This window comes from Anticarsia gemmatalis, chromosome 16 (assembly GCF_050436995.1).
Source record: "Anticarsia gemmatalis isolate Benzon Research Colony breed Stoneville strain chromosome 16, ilAntGemm2 primary, whole genome shotgun sequence".
In the NCBI taxonomy this organism is placed as follows: Eukaryota; Metazoa; Arthropoda; class Insecta; order Lepidoptera; family Erebidae; genus Anticarsia; species Anticarsia gemmatalis.
This window is the reverse complement of record NC_134760.1, coordinates 527,554-547,974: the sequence shown is the minus strand read 5'-3', so window position 1 is coordinate 547,974 and position 20,421 is coordinate 527,554. Positions and strand designations below refer to the sequence as shown.

Genomic DNA, 20,421 nt, shown 5'->3' with positions numbered 1-20,421 from the left:
GGCAGAACCCAAGGAAAACCACTTGGTACGATCATTGAAAGCTTGCCTTGCCTCATTTACAACAATACATCTATGAATTGTTAAATCTTTAACGGGTGACTTGTACATAATGTACAGGTTACCAAGTCTCGTTTTCACCATTAATGTATTATCTATCCGATGTATAATGTATCAGAAAATTAATGGAAATGCATACCAATCCTCGATCGGTTAAATAATGCTTATTCATTTGACAAAATCGGCCATCATTGTCTTATTAATAGTCATTAATATGTTTCCTTTGTGTTGTTTCAGTGGAAGTCACGGTGGGGTGTCGTCACAAAACTTTCTCCAGCAGCAGGTGAGTGTAAAATAATAACATACATTTCGCGTCAAAAGAACGCCTCTTGAAACGATTTTTTTCCAAAACCTTTTTTATATCTCAAAATAGAGAATAGTTTGATGTTGTAATTGGTAATTAGAGATGATCCAAATTAAAATTTAACTTAGAGAAAATTTGCGTTTTCAACGATACTGACCATCCAATATGGCGGCTGACCCCACAAACTTGAACTAAAGCTTCTATTGACCACACGTCGTCATAAAGAATATATAGCAAAATAATTTGAAAAACGCAAGCTAAGGCCTACAAAATGTAACATTTTAATTGACTATTACTAAAACACATATTTTTACGTATTCCCTCGATTCTAACCTGTTTTTATTTCTTTCGTACGCAAATATTTAATTCAACAGTAACATACATATTTGATGTAAACCTAAGCAGCCGTCCAATTAAGGTGGCTATAAATAAACTGTTCATTCTCTCACAAAGCCTCAGAACTCGGGCAATGAAACAAAAACACCAATAAGACGCCAAAAAGTTTTCCTTTTACTCCTTAGATACAAATATAGGTACAGCTAAAGCTCTGTACATATGTATAGACACGTGATAAGTAAATAACAGTACCAAACTATGGAGAAACAGAAAAGATTTTTCGCAAAGTAGCTCGATTCTCTACTACTATCGAATTTCGACAACCGACTAGCTATCGAGAAATTTTACAAGAAAATCTGTTTAGCGCCTCTACCGGACTCCGTAAGAACTATTTTGGTAGTACACTTTAAATGTCAAACTCTCGATACTCGACAGAATGTCTGAATGACTGACAGTACCGGCTGGTGTTCTCTGGTCTCTGCCTACTCCTGTGGGGAGAAGGCGTGATTTTATGTATGTACATATTATTATGTATAAAATAACATGTAATTTTTAAGTTCTAGTTTTATTTAAACGAAAAGTAATTAATTAGTAATTTTGAGAATTTATACACACTCTCATGGGGACTGACAGTACCGGCTGGTGTTCTCTGGTCTCTGCCTACTCCTGTGGGGAGAAGGCGTGATTTTATGTATGTACATATTATTATGTATAAAATAACATGTAATTTTTAAGTTCTAGTTTTATTTAAACGAAAAGTAATTAATTAGTAATTTTGAGAATTTATACACACTCTCATGGGGACTGACAGTACCGGCTGGTGTTCTCTGGTCTCTGCCTACTCCTGTGGGGAGAAGGCGTGATTTTATGTATGTACATATTATTATGTATAAAATAACATGTAATTTTTAAGTTCTAGTTTTATTTAAACGAAAAGTAATTAATTAGTAATTTTGAGAATTTATACACACTCTCATGGGGACTGACAGTACCGGCTGGTGTTCTCTGGTCTCTGCCTACTCCTGTGGGGAGAAGGCGTGATTTTATGTATGTACATATTATTATGTATAAAATAACATGTAATTTTTAAGTTCTAGTTTTATTTAAACGAAAAGTAATTAACTAGTAATTTTGAGAATATAAACACTCTCATAGGTTTGATATGTCATTGTGATAGTAAAGTTACCTTCGCTTAAATCGCTGTTTTTATCCCTGCTATGTTTGTATGAACGAAGCTTTATGCGTATTATCTTTTAGGGAGCTTAAAGACTTTCAGAAAAATATTTCTACGTTTGCCATTGTCTTGTTGACCTTGAACGAAATAATGTCGCTTGCTTTTGTGTGGTTTAGGTTATTTTTCCTTTTAGTCTCAATATATTGAGGTGACCTAGTCTGGCTATAAGTATGAGGTATTTTAAGAAGAGTCTCTGAGAGAAAAATTCAATAGATAAAATAGTGGATATTCTTATAATTAGAACAATTGATTGCACTAGTTTTGATAGAACAATTAATTCTATTTTACTCAGAACAAGGGCCTTACATTTTACTTTCCAAATCACTCAACGACATATTCTAACCAATAATTCTAAAATACGTTAAAACCATCTCAGCATCTCCGATTGGAAATAACTGCAATGAAGCCATAATAATATAGATGACATACTTTATTTGTACCTAATTTACAGTTAATTTTCTTATGTTATTTTGTATGCTGAAAGGCAGTCAGTGGGCTAAGTATTACAATTCTGTATCTGTTATATTACCTTTGTAAAACGACACAAAGATAATCTTTTAAGAAGCTTAAATCTTTAGTTTTTGAGTGAAATATTTTCACTTCATCCATTCTCTCTTTGACCTTAGGCATCGAAACGTCCTCTACCATTGTGTAAACCATGTATTATACTCATATTTTTAGAAGAAGGTTGTCTAGTGTTTTCTAACTAGAAATAAAAGAGAACTATAGGCTTTTGGGGGCTGTTTGTAGTATACAAGTATTTTGGCAACAAATAATCGCAAACTCCTACATCAGGTTTAAAACCTTCTCAATAGCTATAGCTTTTACGAAAGATTCTGACAGAAATAAAAATAACATTTAACCAGAAATAGAAACACATATTAACAAATAATTTACAATCGTTTATATATAGTTACGACAGACCGTAAATATAAAATTTAAACAACAACATTTTACAAAAGCATAAAACTACACAACTACAAAAAAACAGAATTAAAACTACTTCAATAAAATACAAAAATTCAGATACAAATCTTTACAAAAAGGCCTAAATAGAACAAAGATAAGCAACTAATTAACACTCAAACAGCTCTTATAACTGTCCCCGGGGCGCGTACAAAATTAATCGTCGTTTACAAGTGTAACCCTAAAATGCTCTCGTTTTAGTTCCGTATTTAAGCAAAACAAGTCTTCGTGTTAAATCAAAATTAATTTGTGCTAAATATTAGTCATACATTGACAATGCTTTGATAAGAAATTCGAACAAAAGAAAAACCTATTTCAAGGCCGACCAAGAAATCAAAACCAAGACATCGTGGTTAGTAGTCGCACACAACATCTGTACGACCACCGATTAATTAAAAATGTAACTACTGTTTATACGATTACGACAGACCGTAAAAAGGCCTAAAACTATAAAGCTACATACAAAGAGACGGAACTAAAAACTACTTCAATAAAATACAAAATTCTGATACAAATCTTTACAAAAAGGCCTAAATGAAACAAAGATAAGCAACTAATTAACACTCAAACAGCTCTTATAACTGTCCCCAGGGCGCGTATTAATTAATCGTCGTTTACAAGTGTAACCCTAAAATACTCTCGTTTTAGTTCCGTATTTAAGCAACATTAAGTCTTCGTGTTAAACGACTGATTTAGGGTTGATAAGCACTGTTACACTGTTACAAGCTTGCCTTTGGTAAGTTATTGATTTTACTTTGAAAAGAAAAGAAGAGAATAAATAATTAGTTACTTTTGTTGAAGTTAAGTTCAGATTATAAAAAATTACAATGTTGACTATAGGCATTGTCAGTAAATTTGATTGAAACAAAACTTATTGGATGTTTATAACTAATAATATTTTACTATATCATACAAATAATGATATTTATAATCGCCACAGTAAACCTTTTAATAATTATGTATTCGCACGTTTTATAGGGTAATTCAATAAATGATGTAGAATTAAGACATTGCATGGTAATATTGTAGTGCCTACCAGCACTTAAAATCCTCGCAAAAGTCAACAAACATACTTAAAGCTCAAATAAGAAGTCACAAATATAAAGTACCAATTTCCATCAAAACACCATCACCTTAATATTAAAATTCACTCTTAATATTTTTTTCCTTATTAGCTAAACTCCTTAAAAGTACATAATAGCTTAAACTTAGGGTTATAAAAAAGAAAGACATAGAACAGTTACTTTCTACAAAAATACATTGCAGGTACGTAGATATACTGGAAAAAGTTATCTACAAGCTTTTCAAAAGTAAAATATTGTTACATGTTCTCCCCTTCACCGGTTTTCGTTTTGATAGATTAGATTAGTTAAAAACAGTTCAGTTTAATGTGTTGGTAAGTGTGGTTAAATTCTGATCGTTATCTGTATGGACGCCATTTGTAATAATAGAGGTATTTATTATACGACCGAATATAATAGCTGTTTAACTACCAACTTTTGGTATGTAATTGTATGTGTATTTGATTTTACGCGGTTGTGTTTTTGTGTGTTGCAATTGTGTTTTGTTGGTTTATATGTTTGACTGGTGTTTGGGATGTCAAGTGTATAAAGTAGTATTTTTAATGTAGATAGAAAATATTATTTCGTCTACTACAAAATAAATCTTCATACATAAACTACAATAAAACTACTTCGTAGATATAGGTTCGTACTACCTACATCGTAGATCTATTTATTAATTTGCATTTCTGTCCCACTATTTTAAATGATCAAGGGTCACCTACTTCAGTTACTTTGACATAAAGACATCACATATCAACAAAATCAAGATGAACTTAACGTAATAGACACATAATAATAAACCATTTATCAAGCAAAAGTAAGCACAACAAAAACCCCAGCCAAGGTTCCAATTATCCACAAAACACTAAAATTCTTGTTCAACAAACTTCCTCTGTCGAAATTTAATTCTTTAAAACTTGTACTGCGACTATTTGAATCCAAGACGCGACGCGACGCGAGTAGACGCGAGCCGACGCAAGGCGACGCGACGGGAGCCATCGTCGAACACGCACATAAATAACGGGAACAAATTAAAAAGTCTGAACGCCTGTTATTGCACGCCGCATCAATGTAGGGCTGGTACTGAATATTTTTGGGCTAAAATATATTTGGGTTTAAATTGTGAATATTTTTTTATTATTATAGTGGTTACGGTATCAAACTAAAATATTTTTTTATAGATTTTAGTTATACTTATATTTATAGAATGCTTTTGAGCGCAGAAATCACTGTGAATTTAAATTTTGCAAGAGTTTTATGTTATAAATTATAAAGAATGACCAACGATGAAAAAAACCGTGTTGGTCTTTAAAATAGGAATGACCTAAAGTTTAATTTGAAAATAAGAACACACATTAAACTTGACTTGTAAATATATACGGAAAATAAAAAAATAACCCTAAAAATCTATACAACATAATTAAATCCTTAACTCCAAGCGAAACAATTTAAAACATTCACCAAAAGATAAACGACTGGCTTTTAATTTCCACATAATTTCAGAAGTGCCCACAAAATTTCCTTCAAACTTCCAATATCAGAATATATTAGACCACTAAGCAAAGTTATAAACCCTATTAGGGAGTGAAGTTTTACTTTAGTAAGACAACTTGGCAAACAGGCTTGGCATGCACCAAATACTTAGATTATAGCGTATTATTCTATGTATTTCTTGAATAAAGTAGCTTGTATCAAACTGGCCGATCGCTGCATAAGCCTAGGTTAGGGCGAATGTCTACAATCAGTACTGTCGAGTATCGAGAGTAGCCTAGCCTTTCTTCCAACCATGTTGGAGTCGGCTTCCAGTCCCAGAAGATGCAGCATTTTACATGCAGTCACCATATATCCACAACCCAATTATCTGTTATAACACAGATACACGTCATCCCTCGGTAAGATTGATTGTCAGATTTTTAAGCTCCTGACTACTGGTAGCAACTGTCAAAGATCTTTAAAAATCATAGCCGGGGCCCACTATTTCCGCTAACTGCACAAGCCTACGGGTCACTGATGTTCGAAGTCATTAATTTTTTATACACCTCCACCACTCGCGATTCTTAAATACACGGCTCTATACTAAGTTGTAGGACTATAATAATTATGCGACGGTGAAAGAAAACTTAAGGCTGTGTAAGTTACGCTGCATCGGCTTTGATGACGTCATAAATAAAATGTTCCCCTCCCTTCGTTACTATCGGCTTCTGCAGACTGTCCAACTAGTATTTATAGCGTGGCGTTGCTTGGGATTATAGAACTTTTTTTTATTGTGAAAGTAAAAAAGAAAATATAAGAAAATATAAGAAAATTTGATTAATTTTTTTATTTTTCTATTAACGTGTAATTAAATTTTAAAATTACCTACACTTCTGCTTCTAGTTTCTCTCCTTTACTTCTACTTAAAATTGCAAACACATATTTATTTTGGCTTCTTTCAAAATCCGTAAGAAGATTTACAAGCACCTATTAAATAAGACTATTCAAAAATCACATACACTATTATTTTCCGTAACATATCTATGTAAATATTTAAGGCAATATACATAATATCTTTACCCCTCAAAATCTCAAAAAATATGTTACTCTCAGACACTCCCAATTTCCTCGAACATACTGAGTCTTCCCCCAAGGTCTTAAGGAATTCAAATTACAGGGTTTTATGAGCGCGAAATCTGTTTAATGTCCATAGGGATAGTACCCACTAGCGGGGTATAGGGTAATACCCTGCACAGAGACTATCAACTATTCTAATACGATGTTTTTTAGAAGGGACGTATTGAGGACGATTTTATTATTAAATTTAGGGTTTTATAGTGGGCTCTCGGTTTTATGATGGAGAGTTTTAGACGTGACCGAATGAAGTTTATTTGTATTTATTGTTGCATTTGGCTGTGTACTACTGAGCGCTCTGTTTTGATAAAGTCCTGTATATTTACAAATTTTATGTCGTATTTTAAATAGAGCATTAAGATATTCAATTATTTATGTTATCTTTTTTACGGTTACATGAGTATGTGATCGTATTGGATATGTTTTTCACTACTTATATTGGTGTTTGGCAAATTATCGTGCTCGCAAAACTGAATTATTGCTTATTTTATATTAAAACTTATTTTATATTTAAATAGATAAAAGGACCATATAATATGCCAGTTGCACCCGGAACTGTAGGCTAATGTATATTGAAAACACCCGCGTTTTGCAATTAACTATGCTAGTCCCATGTAATAGTGGGCGAGCCCAATAATTGCCCTGCATCAGAACAATATTTTTTTCGATAAATTATCGAATTGTTTTCATATACTATAGATTTTTATCATGATTTTTCAGCTATATTCACTTTTAAGTACGTAGATTTACACAATTTTAATACGTAACATTCCTTTCCTCCTGAAATATCTGAAAACGTGCAGTCCTAAAGCCTCAATCCATCAGGCAGTAGTATTACGAGTAACAAAAAGCTACGGAGCGAACCATCTAGTTTTCCAGACAATAAATCAGACTAGACTAAAAACACGCTGAAGACAGTCCACACTGAAGCTGGAACACTATGATTAAAAAATGTACCTACATGTGTTTTTATACTCTGTAGTTACAGAAAAAAATATGGTACTGTTTTTTTTTCTGTTTTTGTACTTAGCAATTGATGTACCTGCTGTAGTTATGTTTGGGCATAAAAATAAACATTTACAAAAAAAAGAAGCTTGAGAGTCTGACAACAAATCTTACGGAGGGGTATCGTGTTATAATTAAGGTTATCGGGTTGTGGAGTTCTGATAGGCAGTAGCTCTATGTGAAATACTGGTATTCAGCTGCATCTGGTAAGACTACAAGCCGACACCCACATAGATGGACGAAAGGCTAGCCTTTCATTTATAGTTTGTTGTAGAGCTTATTAACTACATCCATCATGTATTGTATTCAAATTCATGATCGTGGCGGTACTTTTAAAACTTTATATTTAGGGTACACTGCAATAATTTATATAACGTCAAAATAAAAAAAAAACATCCTAAGTCTCAAACAAAATTGTTCTTTACAAAAATCCTATTTTCATTAATTACACTGTCTAGTCTACACAAGCGAGTATTAAAGCCTAAACTATTCTACACCGTAGACAGGGACCAGCTGAACCAAGCCTTAATGCTAAACACAGTGCAATAATAACTTCCATTTAGTGTTGCCAGTTAAAATTCCAGCAAAAAGGACCCAAGAGCTAATTAAAATTTTACTAACGCTCTGTATGGTTTCTTGTGCCACAGAGTAGGAATATAGCAGAGAGGCAACATGTGTTTCCATACTGATTTTTAAGAAGTTTTATTTTTGTGTTATTTATGATTTAACGGTTGCTACATTGCTGTACAAAATATTGTTTAATTTCGGTAGTGTGATAGCGCTTTTCAGAAATCAAGTGCGTCGAGAATTTTGATAATACGTCATATGTATTTCATGTTTGTAACGTTTATGTAGTAGATTTATCAGAAATGATTAATTTTGGACCTATGTCATTACGTTTAATTGATAAAAAGTTAGATTGACCGTACTTAAAGCATATATTATATTTATCATATTAATAAACTGCAAGAAAAAATGGTAATCGCAAAAAATCTATACGATATTTTCTTACGCAGGTAAGAAGATAGTTAGATAGAGGCTTTACAGATACTGACATAAAGAAAACATCACACTACCTTTAAATCTCTCCAAATATCAAAAAAGAGTAATATAAATAAAAATATATTTATATTTATAAAAGTAACTGCGTGTAGTTCTATTGTGGAAGTTTAACAAGTTGTTTCTCAAGAGCTTTCTTGTCAGGAATGTGGAAGGGTTTAATAAATGGCTCCCAACATTGTTTTATTTATGAAAGTATTTCAAATTTATATTCGCCTAGTATTGCGATAAATACTTAAGTGAAATACTTGAAGGAATTAGGGTTGCTGCAAGTTAATTCATTCATTTTTATACTTTTAAACTTATATATCCCATTTAAGAATAGCTTTCCTTTTTTGTTTGATGAGTACAATAAAATGTTTATACTGGCATAAAAGTTTAAAATATGCGTAAAAAAAACATGATAAATTATGCAAAAAATGTATGAAATAAAGAAATCACAAATTATAACTGCATTTAGATCTATAGTCTTTTAAGATTCTTCCTTTTCGTTTGACAACTTTCTGTTTTTTTTGACAACTCCCGCACTAAGAGTTGCTCTTGTGTCGCGGGGTCTCTTGCAAACATACAAACAACGGACACAAAGTACAACCAGAAGCGAAACAATTATTGGTGGATCACACAAATAATTGTCCCGTGTGTGGATCGAACCCACGACCTCCCGACGCAATGGTAGCAGCGTGGTGACCCAAACCAATGCGCCACGGAGGCAGTCACATAAATCATTTATGTATCATAAAAACTATCAAAGAAATTACAACTAATCCATTCAACACAGGAATTCCCGAGTTGTGTCGATCACTAAAGTAAAAAATAAAATCTGTATTTCAAGCAACATTTTCATATAATATAACTGACAGCTGTTTATGCATGCATGCATATGCCACGCATGGTCATATTCTTTTATATGACATGACATGCGACAGTAACTCAATAAGTTAAGCAATTTAAATATTACCAAATGCAATATTGATGGACCTGGGTTAAATTTAATAATGTTAATTTTATGAATACAAGCTTCTGCTCTCGACTCTGCCCATTTTAAGGGATTCTGAGATTTTTCACATTTATACTTAGAAAAAGAGTTGGAATCAGTAACAATATTACTAACTACTGAGAATCTACTAACAATCTTTACACTTATACAAAGCAGGCAGAGGCGTATGAAATACACACCCGCGTTTTGCCATTATTGATGTGCTATGTAAGTGGCGACGCTATAGCTATATACTCATACACATATACAAACTCTGAGCTACTAGAGAGAATAATCTTATATAAAATAGAATAAGATCAATAGTACTTTGTCCAACCGGGGAATCGAAACCGGGGCTCCGTGGTAAACAGTCGGATACACAACCGACCGCGCCACAGTGGTAGTTACCACGAGTGTAACAAATGTAATTGAAAAGGCCAGTATGAAAATCATTCTACTTAGAAGGCAAGAAACTATTTACAATATTTAAACTAACATAACATTAAAGAAAACTCTCACACGTTTAAAATCCAATATCGCAGCAAAGCAAGTAAACACGTCACATTATTCACATTACACAGTATAATCGAATTCTATCGGCTCGCCCACACATACTGCAGTTAGTTACAATCCCACTGGCAATTTATAACATTATCACACTCATTCTACTACACTGTGGCGGGAATTGGAGTTTATGATTTTATTCCCTGCACCCGACTTTCCGTTTAACAGATGACTGTATTGCTTTGAATATTTAAAAGGTTAAGTCATTTTGCACTGATTTTATGAGATAAGGGTTTGTTTTGAGAATTAGGTGCTATTTGACCTACTGCAAAATCTCAGGACACATTTTGATGTAAGGAAGCATGATTAAGTGTTTTAAAATGTAGTTTCTTATGTTAAACATTTTAATAATACGTTTATGATTGACTGTCCCGAAACGGTCTCCATCTAAACGAGTTGAGGCTTTGAGTCTACGCAAAACATTACTGTATATTTTCATGTACTTTTTGGTATGCTTGTTAATTATAATTATCGCCTTACTCTAGTATAGAATCTATTCATTTATGTGACAAATAATAATATTTGTAAGTATCATATAATTTTCCTTTGAATAATTTCCAATCCCTACTTTAAAACATAAAGGCTTTACCCAAAGGTATCGGTATGCAAGATCGTTTACACTTTAAAAAGCAAACGACATCATAAATTCCTTCTAAAAATAATCAAAAACCATGACTACTTAAATGCCTCTAAATTACTTAACCGTCACATACAATAAATTTTAACAGAAAATTACCAGAAAAGTAAAAAACTGTATAATAACAGGCCGCTAGTTGAACGAATCTTGGCTATAAAACGCAGACGATTAAATTTGCATAAACTAAACTTGGCACGGTGATAGTTCGCGATACGTTCGGTAGGGGGCGCCTTATAGAACATGTAGGGTTGGCGACTGCTAATATAGCTTGGATTTTAATCCAGAAATAGGTGTAACGCATGTGACAGTAAGCTTGCGGTTTTTTACCTAATTTGTTTGTCAGAGAATGTAAGTTTAGTTTTTTTCCTGCCTTTCGTATAAAGAATATAAAATAAATGTTGATACTTATTATTATTAACATTATTAGTTGACGAAAACGTATTCATTAATTTATTTCTTTTATTACTACAGACTATTGGAATGACTAATGCGGTAAAGATTTCACATTTAATTCAACTTACTTATATATTATGTACTTTAACTAAAAGAAGAAGACAATAAGTCGTCAATGTAAATACCTTATTGCGTGTAAAAAATATTTTAGACACTTACCTACACAATCACAATAAATTTCTAAAAATAGAAAACACATCTTACTAATTTACATTTCCCAAAAACTGGATGAATAGTAAATCCTTGCGGAAGCTGTCTTGGACAAATCCTCTCAAGCCTGGCTGACAACCCTGCACCGGCAGACAAGGGGTCGAATAAAAGAAAGGTGGTACGTTAATTTATTGATACAGGCCCTTAGAGGAATCCTCCCGTCTGTAGAGTTTGGACACGTTCCCACTACGACTTTTGGAAATATGAATTTCGCTTTTTAAAGTATTGGAAAAATTGCCTCAGGGTACAGGCCTTTTTTTAAACACAGTGCAAGTTTGATCTTTTTAGAGTATGGAAAGTTGTGAATATTTTGTCTGTCGGTTTTTAATCAGGAGGGTAAGGGTAATATGTATTGCGAGTTGGATTATGTTAGGTGCGATTTTAGAATTACTTTGCGACTGATAGAGATCAATAGAAAGAGTATTTGTGTTACCTAGAAAATGAACTATGAAGCTGATATTACCACTGATTATGCCTTTCAACAAGATCAAGTAAAGTGAAGCAAAAATATCTCAATTCTTGTTGCAAAATATAAAATAGCACTTATTTTCATGTTTTCCTGGCGACTGCAGTCACTGCACTCAACAACAATCCTGCACAAGCAAACTAAATTCCTCTAGCCTCAACGATGTTACTAGAAACTTGAATAAAAATAAACTCAGTTACCCCGGCAACGTCCATCGCCGTGAACAGCGAACAATAATTTATCATAACATTATTTCAATAATCCATTTTATGAAGCAAAACAAAATTACGTTCGACAAACGCCACGTTTTTATCCCGCGAACCGGTTCCGACTAGATAGATCCGGTGTATACCGGCGCGAACGGGAAAAAAACTGGATTTTTCTGGAGTAAATTGGTTTCCCTCAATAAGTTCAAGTCCCCTGACAATGGGAATTATTCCCGTTCCTATCTTGTTATTCCAATTTTGGGGTAATTTATTTTTTTCAACCGAATTATTGGGACGAATAATGCTGAGCATTTTATAATCAAGTTTGTATGTGAAAACGATTTCGTCAACTCGTTCTAAAGATAAGTGTTGGATTGCTTTTTGTAGGTTGTATATTTATTTTCGATTGTCACGTGGTACCCGGGGTGCTTGAGAGTTGGGGAGGATTATCGGGGGTATTATAAAGATGTTATACGATAAAGGTGCAGTGAGTTGAATTGTAATGCTATCGATTAGCCTACTTTACGAAAGTTTGATTGTATAATAATGTGAGTTAGATAGATCTATGAATGTTTTGTAAAGTCTTAACTTTTTTTGATAATTACTACCTCTTGGGTTGAATACAGGGAAGTAAAATAACGCAAAAACAATAAATGACTTCAAATGAACTTAAGATATTCTGAATAATTATAATTGCATTCGTATAAATATATAGACAAGGTTTTCAAAATACTCTACCAAAATCCAAACAAAAATATTAGTATTCAAACCGCAAACAAAGCCAAGAAGCAAACTCTTGCACAGATTATCCCGTAACTGCCTTTATGAAGCGGCGAGGCGCACGAAACTGGATAAATCCGGTTGCAACTGGAGTTATGACGCAATATGCGCTAAGACTGCGCTCCGGGTGCGTTTGTGTACTGAAAGTATTTCGGAAGACTTTGAATAAAATTGCTGTTTGTTGTGTATTAGAGCTTAGAGTTTTATATTCTAGATGGACGTTAGCTCTTTGTGTGTAATAAACTTTCAGGTTTAGTTTTACGAGACCTCTTTATCGTGAAGATGTTTAGCGTCTTTACTCTATTATACTATACACCGATTTTTATGACGTTAAATGCCTCATAAAATACTTATCTTGGTACATCAAGTTCTTAAATCGAGATTTAAACAATCACCGCAATGTACATTTACAACATTTTCTCTGATGCAATAAAAAAAAGTATAACTACTAAAAGTACTAAAAAGATACTAAGAAAACCTAATTTACTATGTCGTTAAATTATGGTATTAAATTATTATGATAAAGTCTTGATAATAATATTGTCCTATAATGTTTTAAATAGAAAAACATTTCAATTACATTCCCTGTAATAAAAGTTCAGTTCTATTATGAAAAATAGTATTTCGGCCTATTACCAAAGAATCCCTACCTAAGAAAGCTATAAGAAAATCCGTTATCTTTGATATTGTAGTAGTAGCGCCTGTGGTTATTGACACGTATCATCTATCATATCACAACACGATATTGATGCATAGTAACCCAATTGTCGTTGTTCAAGGTGAGTAGTTCGCCGCACTCGTGTGCGCTTCTACTCTTACCTAGAAACTTGCCAGCATATGTATGGTACAAGTAAAAAGAATTCAGCGGAAAGTTAAGGCAGGTGTTGACAGCCGAAATTAAGGATTGGTTCGTGTTCGGGAACTTCTGGATTTCTAAATGAATGGCAGTTTATGTTTATAATTTTGTGGAAGTAATAATTCGTCCATATTTTCAAAAGTCGTTTTAATCAAAATTGTTACGTGTTCTCTAAACTCATGACACTAAATTATATAAATTTTAGTTAAAATATATGAATTAAAGCTGTCTTTAACAACCGTCCATTACAATAATCCAACTTCTAAAATACTCTATCTTCATAATTATTTTTTTAACTTCAAATTTCAGCCAGTCACAGCGCATCACACTTTCCAAACCCGCTATCTCTTCTACTCCACACCACTTCACCGCGACTCAGCGTCAAGGATGCACGCTCACAAATCCTCTCGACGCAGCACAAAGGATATCTTAAACCTCACTACATCTTATCTCGCACATAGCAACCCTGTTAATCCGGCTTTGGTTAAGAATATGCACACGAGAGTTGTCACTTTGTGACGATAGATGGCACTGTTTAACGAGGTTTTAAATCGCAGTAGGTCAGGTGCGATTCGATTGGAAATATCGACGCACATTTTTTTAGTGTAATTTTTTGAGATCAAGCTTTGTTTTAATAAATTTGCAGTAACTAACAAAAGCCGATTTAATGGGCCTCGAAATTGTAATTTCAATACATTGCGAAATGCAATTAATAATTAAGTAGGTATTTAAATATCAGTCTTCATACTATTTTTAATTCTTCGACCATTTCAACCATTTTGAATTTTCAGTTACTAAACCATATTCATCGTGACACTTGCAAATAACAGAAAACTATCCTGAATGCAATCCGATTACAATCAGATTTCTTTGCTCAGTTAACGTACAAGAATAAAGTAACACAAAAATAACAAAACATTTGCAAACTTAAGCTTCACAAAAACTAGTTTCTCTGCAATTCCATTTCACAATCCATTTAATTCATTTCAAATAAAACAAAATATGCTTTAAACACGATAAATCTTTTGAACCGCACGAAAAACAATGGACAGTATATTTCATCGCGGCAGACATCTTTGAAAAACTACCCTTACTCCGGCAAATTCACCCCTAACTTGGGGTTATTGCTGTATAAAACATACATATGTCTTCCCCCGGCCACACGTGCCTTTATAAAATATTTAAATCGACGTGGAAACAAGAAATCTCATTAATACGTGAGTGCGTATAACAGGTATGCGGTTTGATATCTAAATCAGAATGTTTGTATAAGTTCTAATACTGATTGTGTTCATTTAAACAATATAGAATATTACTATCAAAAACAATTTAATAAAAGACTAAAAAAAAATCATAGATATTATGTATGTATATTTGGTCGTAAATTTATATAGATAAGTCTTTAGCAATATATAAGTATGTTTGTCAGTCATCTGGTTACCATAGTACAAGCATCTGCTTAATTTGTATTTGAGACCGTGTGTGAATTGTTAAATATATCACTGTCTTACTACAGGAGAATTAAAGAAATCATCTCGATTTTGCATTGAAGCGAAGCCAGTTCAGCTTATGCCGACAGGTCAAGCAAAAAAACTGGGTACTCATAATGAATGCACGTAAAATGTAAATGAAAATTTGTTTTTAAAATAAGTACCTAAATAATAAAATAATAATTCCATTAAACATATAAAAATGATTTTCAAATACAGCTTGTTTCATAGTCCGATAAATAAATACAAACGTTGTGCTCATCGCCTAAAATATTGTGTAAATGGTCCACCAATTTGCTGGCAAAATTGTTTATTTGCACAAAAATTGGCGCGATTTGCTCGTTGTAAAATTGGATGGTATTTTCCGGTTTTTTTATTTGCCTGCGGTGTTACGTTAAACTTATTACTGTTCAATGCAAATATGGTTTTTGAAAATGGATTTTTCGGCGAGGTTGAGCCAATAAATGAAATATAAATTACTAGCTGATTCGCATGGTTTCGTTTGGAAACAAATTTTAATTTTATTTTCCAACCGGTTATAAGTAAAATTTGAGTATAGTATTTTATATTAGAGATCGGATTAAATATTATAATCCATCATCAAAATTGGTTATCGATTTAGTCAAACAACTGGAGGAGTCATAATTAGTATGAAAACTAGCTGACCCGTATGGCTCCGCTCGCGTAATGAATACAACAAGACGACACGTCTTGTTGTATTCATTTGTGGGCGCGCAGAGCTTGATACTCTCTTAATATGCCTACACGTAAATACGCTCAAGACTTCGATTCGCTATAAGTCTATCCTTTCGTCCAATGGAATTCTTTAACAACACAATGCAACTATAATAACGACCTTATCTAATGCACCACACACGCCCTTACATAACCCATTATTTATTTAAATCTTTTGGTCAAACATTGACACGGTACACTCATAAAAAGTCCTAAGGAAATCAGATTTCCTTATCAACTGAACAATGTTTTCTAAAACACATTCTTCTACGTACAGTGCAATTTCCTTGCGTACATATATTTATCTCCCCTATACGCTGTCCTCGGGCGTCGCTCGTAAATTTGTAATACTCGTGACCAAACATAAGATTAAATATTTGAGTTTTATTAAAACGGCCGAATAAAAGGTATCGTATCGGTTTTGTTCCGTTATAAAAATATAAAAGGTTATGGTTAGCCTTGTGCATTTTTAGAATGAATTAATGTAATCTTTAACTGACTTTAAAAAAATAAGTTTCCGAGTCCTTGTTTTTTAATAAATATAATACTCTTAAAAGTTGGTTATTCTTACCTTAGAGATGGGATCTTCAAAAATAATTTATTATTTCAAATACCCAAGACACTCCATTTTTAGCTAAAACCTCATAAACATAAGTAGTCCAATGAGCGAGCCCCACGTACCAGAAAAAACTGACCTAAAAAGTTAACAACGCCGTGATAATTTGCTCAAAGCCGCTACGAAGTGTCTACGGAATTTTGTAGCAAAAATATTCTACGAAACAGATGTCTACGACACTTCGTAGCCGCACGCGGGCCTCTTAAACGATTGTACTTAAAAATATGTCAAAATTGTTGGGAACTTGAGTAATTCTAGGGGATTTTTATGTTCTCGAAGTTTCTGAGGTCGTAAAAGACCCCTGAAGCTTTACATGTCTAATTTGGTGTCGTTTTTGTTGTAATATATTTTAGTGTGTAGTTAAAGAGTAGTAAAGACGAGGCCTGTTTTGTGTTTGTGGGGCAATAGGGAAGTAACTATACTGAATATAGTAGAGGATTTTTTAGATGAGTACCACATATCTCAGTCGTAGATTTATTATTTGGTACATACATACATAGCCTCACGCCTATTATACCCGAAGATTTAGGCAGAGGTGTATGAAACAGTCTTAGTCCCATGTGATAAGGGGTGAGTCTACTGCAATAAAATAAAATTTTACTTGATTGCCATTATAAAATACAATCTTACAACGGACAGAATTCTGCACCCATGTGTCTTTTTAATACACTCACATAGACGATAGGTGCTAAATTATAACTAAATAAATAAAACAATCAATGAAATTCTCAAACTCAGAACCAAGACTAATAGATATTTCATAAAATATATTTTGATTTCATCTCGACCTCTATCTTCAACGATAACACTGGAGTCTGCGACTAAGCTAAACAAAATTTGTATCGAAGCCAATAAGGCGGGCGCTGAGTGCCTGACAAAACAGTGTTAAGACCTTAGTAGAGGCTGTTAAAACAGCGGGAGGATACGCTAAAACGTTTTTGAGACGAAGTTAATAACTGCAACTTTAAACTTCGTGTTTTTTTATTACTTTGTGTAGTCTAGGTATGTACTAGGGAATGCAATCCCGACTCGAGATCGTCAACTCGAGATCCCTCGCGATCAGAAATATCAATCCCGCGGGATCCCGAGATTTTCGGGATCCCGTCTAGTTAGTAAAAATAATACGATTCGAACGGCTTGTTTAATGTAATATTTGTGTGATAGTGTGGTGAATGCAAAAAAATATTATTTGAAAGAAAATAAAAGCCTTTATTTTTCAATATTACTAACAACGTAACATAATTAACAGGTGTAATAACATGAACATAATCAAAAAAGTAGGTGTAGCTCCAGGAGATCAAAATAAAAAGTAATCACATGGCATTTTGAAAGTAGCCTTTTAAAATACAAAGTGTATCAATAGTACGAGCTTCTAATCGGCATCTTAAGTCTATTGCAATGTAGCCAGCTGCTGAAAATGCCCTCTCCGACAATCCCGAACGGGATCTCGTCATATTATGCTTCGGGATTGATCCCGAAAAAATACACGGGATCTCGCGAGATCGGGATCCCGCGAGATCGGGATTGCATTCACTAGTATGTACATAGTCATAGCGTTTAACATTTTGACTAAGGGGAAATATTCATTATAAAATAATAAGTGATAATTCTTTTTTTTTTATGAATGAATCTACTACTAATCTACTACTACAGTCGTAAATTATATTTTGACGTTACTCAAAAAACAAGTCCTCAATGTTACCTGGTTGGAACTAAGTATTTTGATGATGTCATTGTGGTACTTACTGCTAGCTTGATTCTGTTACTCGTATCACTGCTAGGCAAAAGCCTCCTGCTAAAATGCTTTATTTTCACGCTTCAGATCAATCTGCTTGGTCTTAATTTTGACACCTCTTCTCTAACCATAATCCATAATTTTAATCGCTATCAGCACCTCTACTTTAATGGCCCAACATTATCTCAAGATACAGACAGCTTACTTTCAAAGTGTGTTATGAATAAAGTCTTAAGAAGCTTTTCACATTATAATAATATGACTGCGACTGTTATTTCTTATTGATATCCTTGAGCAGATATGAAATGGCAGTTTAGAGGTATAACCCATCGCGGCAATCGATATCCTGAGCAGTGAAATTGAAATCTCATTTCTCATGGCATCGCTACTATATTTTAACAGCTGGTATGAAAAAAACATAACAGCAAAACTATACAACATTTTGATCAGAATTGGGTCGCAAACGGGCTATGTACCAAATCGTATTTAAATTAAAAACAACGTATAAATATTATATACTGTTACCGCAAGCATATGAAAACAAATCTAATAATCCATAAATATATTTTAAATTTTATCAACCTCCAAAACAGAAAAACTAACTACCAAAACTTCGTCGTTCTTTATCACACTTCAATGAGCAAGGCTTTATATTACTGTATAGACATCTGTTCATTGTCTCGCCAATAAGGGGAGAGAACTTATAGGCACATTTCGTTGATTACTGCTACAAGCAGAACAGTTATAATGTGTCGTAAAACCAATTAAACGAGTTTTATAGACAATGTTACGTGTCTACTAATGTATTAGTCAGTAAAACAGATTACTCGAGCCTGGATTTATTTGAAATCAAATATACCTACAAGTGAAATTTTTCCTGAAGCTGCTTTTTAAATTTATTTTGCATCACAAAATAAAATGTTGACAATGTCTGTCTCAATATTTCATATACCTCTGCCTGCATCTTCGGGTAACAGGCGTTATGTTAAGTACGTATGTATGTACAAATAATTTGAAAAATCTTTCGCTTGTATATGTGTAAGTACATATATATTACAAGCCCCGAGACACAACACAAGTTTTTAGTGCAGAATCCATCGTTATAAATAATCAAAATATCACTAGCCTACACATAATTTAAAAAAAGAAACACAGCACATTGAACAGAAACCCAAAACAAAACTAAAATAACAACATTAACACTACCTTCACTATCTATACCACATATGACCTCAAAAATCGCCAGTCAGGGATCGTTTTACGTGCCCTCTAAAGCACGTTAATCTAGCATTAACATGTCGGCTACGTGACAATACAAGCCGCAGCTAATAATGTATGGTGGGGTACTGTCATCGATCACTATTGGGCAAAGTGCCAGACGGTTGCACTAAAGTACCGGTACGAAATACTTTGACTGCCAGATTAGAATATCAGAAAGGAAATATGAAAATTATAAAATATTGTAATATTGTGTTTTTTAATAATAAACCTCGTGCAATATATTTTCAAAGTCGATATAATTTTCGATCCTACAGTCAAACTGCGTCGGTAGTTTTTGTGAGACATCTATTTAATAACTGTTATAAACATGTTTAATAAATAAATTAATTTAAACGTATGTTTTCATTGCTTAGTTTTATTGGTGTCGTTAGTTTTATTAAATCTATGTATATACAAAAATTAATCATTGTAATGTATTTACATGTATAACTATACAACAACTACATTTAATTAGATTATTAGGATTTTTATTTTTTTATATATATTCAATGTACAGAATTTTGTTATAAATAAACTAAAACTAAACATTAAATTAATACATTAAATAATAATTTTATATGTACAAACGAAAAAAAATAAAAAATAATAAAGGAACTAAACATAAATAAAACTAAAATAAGGCATCATAAAATATCTCCGCATCGCCGTCCCCGGGTAACGTGCCCAGAAGGCTGGCAGCATTGCCACGTTGAATGATTATTAGGATTTTTGTTTTGAATTGTCAGGATGGAATCTATGGGATACAATTTTACGATAAACCCAGACAAAATCGGGCCTCTAGTTA

The 20,421-nt window shown here is 33.1% G+C and overlaps 1 protein-coding gene across 1 annotated transcript in view; it reads left to right on the top strand.

Moving 5' to 3' along the window:
• The window catches only part of LOC142979135 (uncharacterized), a 425,130-nt gene that overhangs the window by 146,334 nt on the left and 258,375 nt on the right, over positions 1 to 20,421 (top strand). Inside the window, exon 3 of the mRNA XM_076123898.1 lies at positions 295 to 340. Within this exon, the coding sequence (XP_075980013.1) occupies positions 295 to 340 (46 nt within the window). The remainder of the gene's footprint in view (positions 1 to 294; positions 341 to 20,421) is intronic.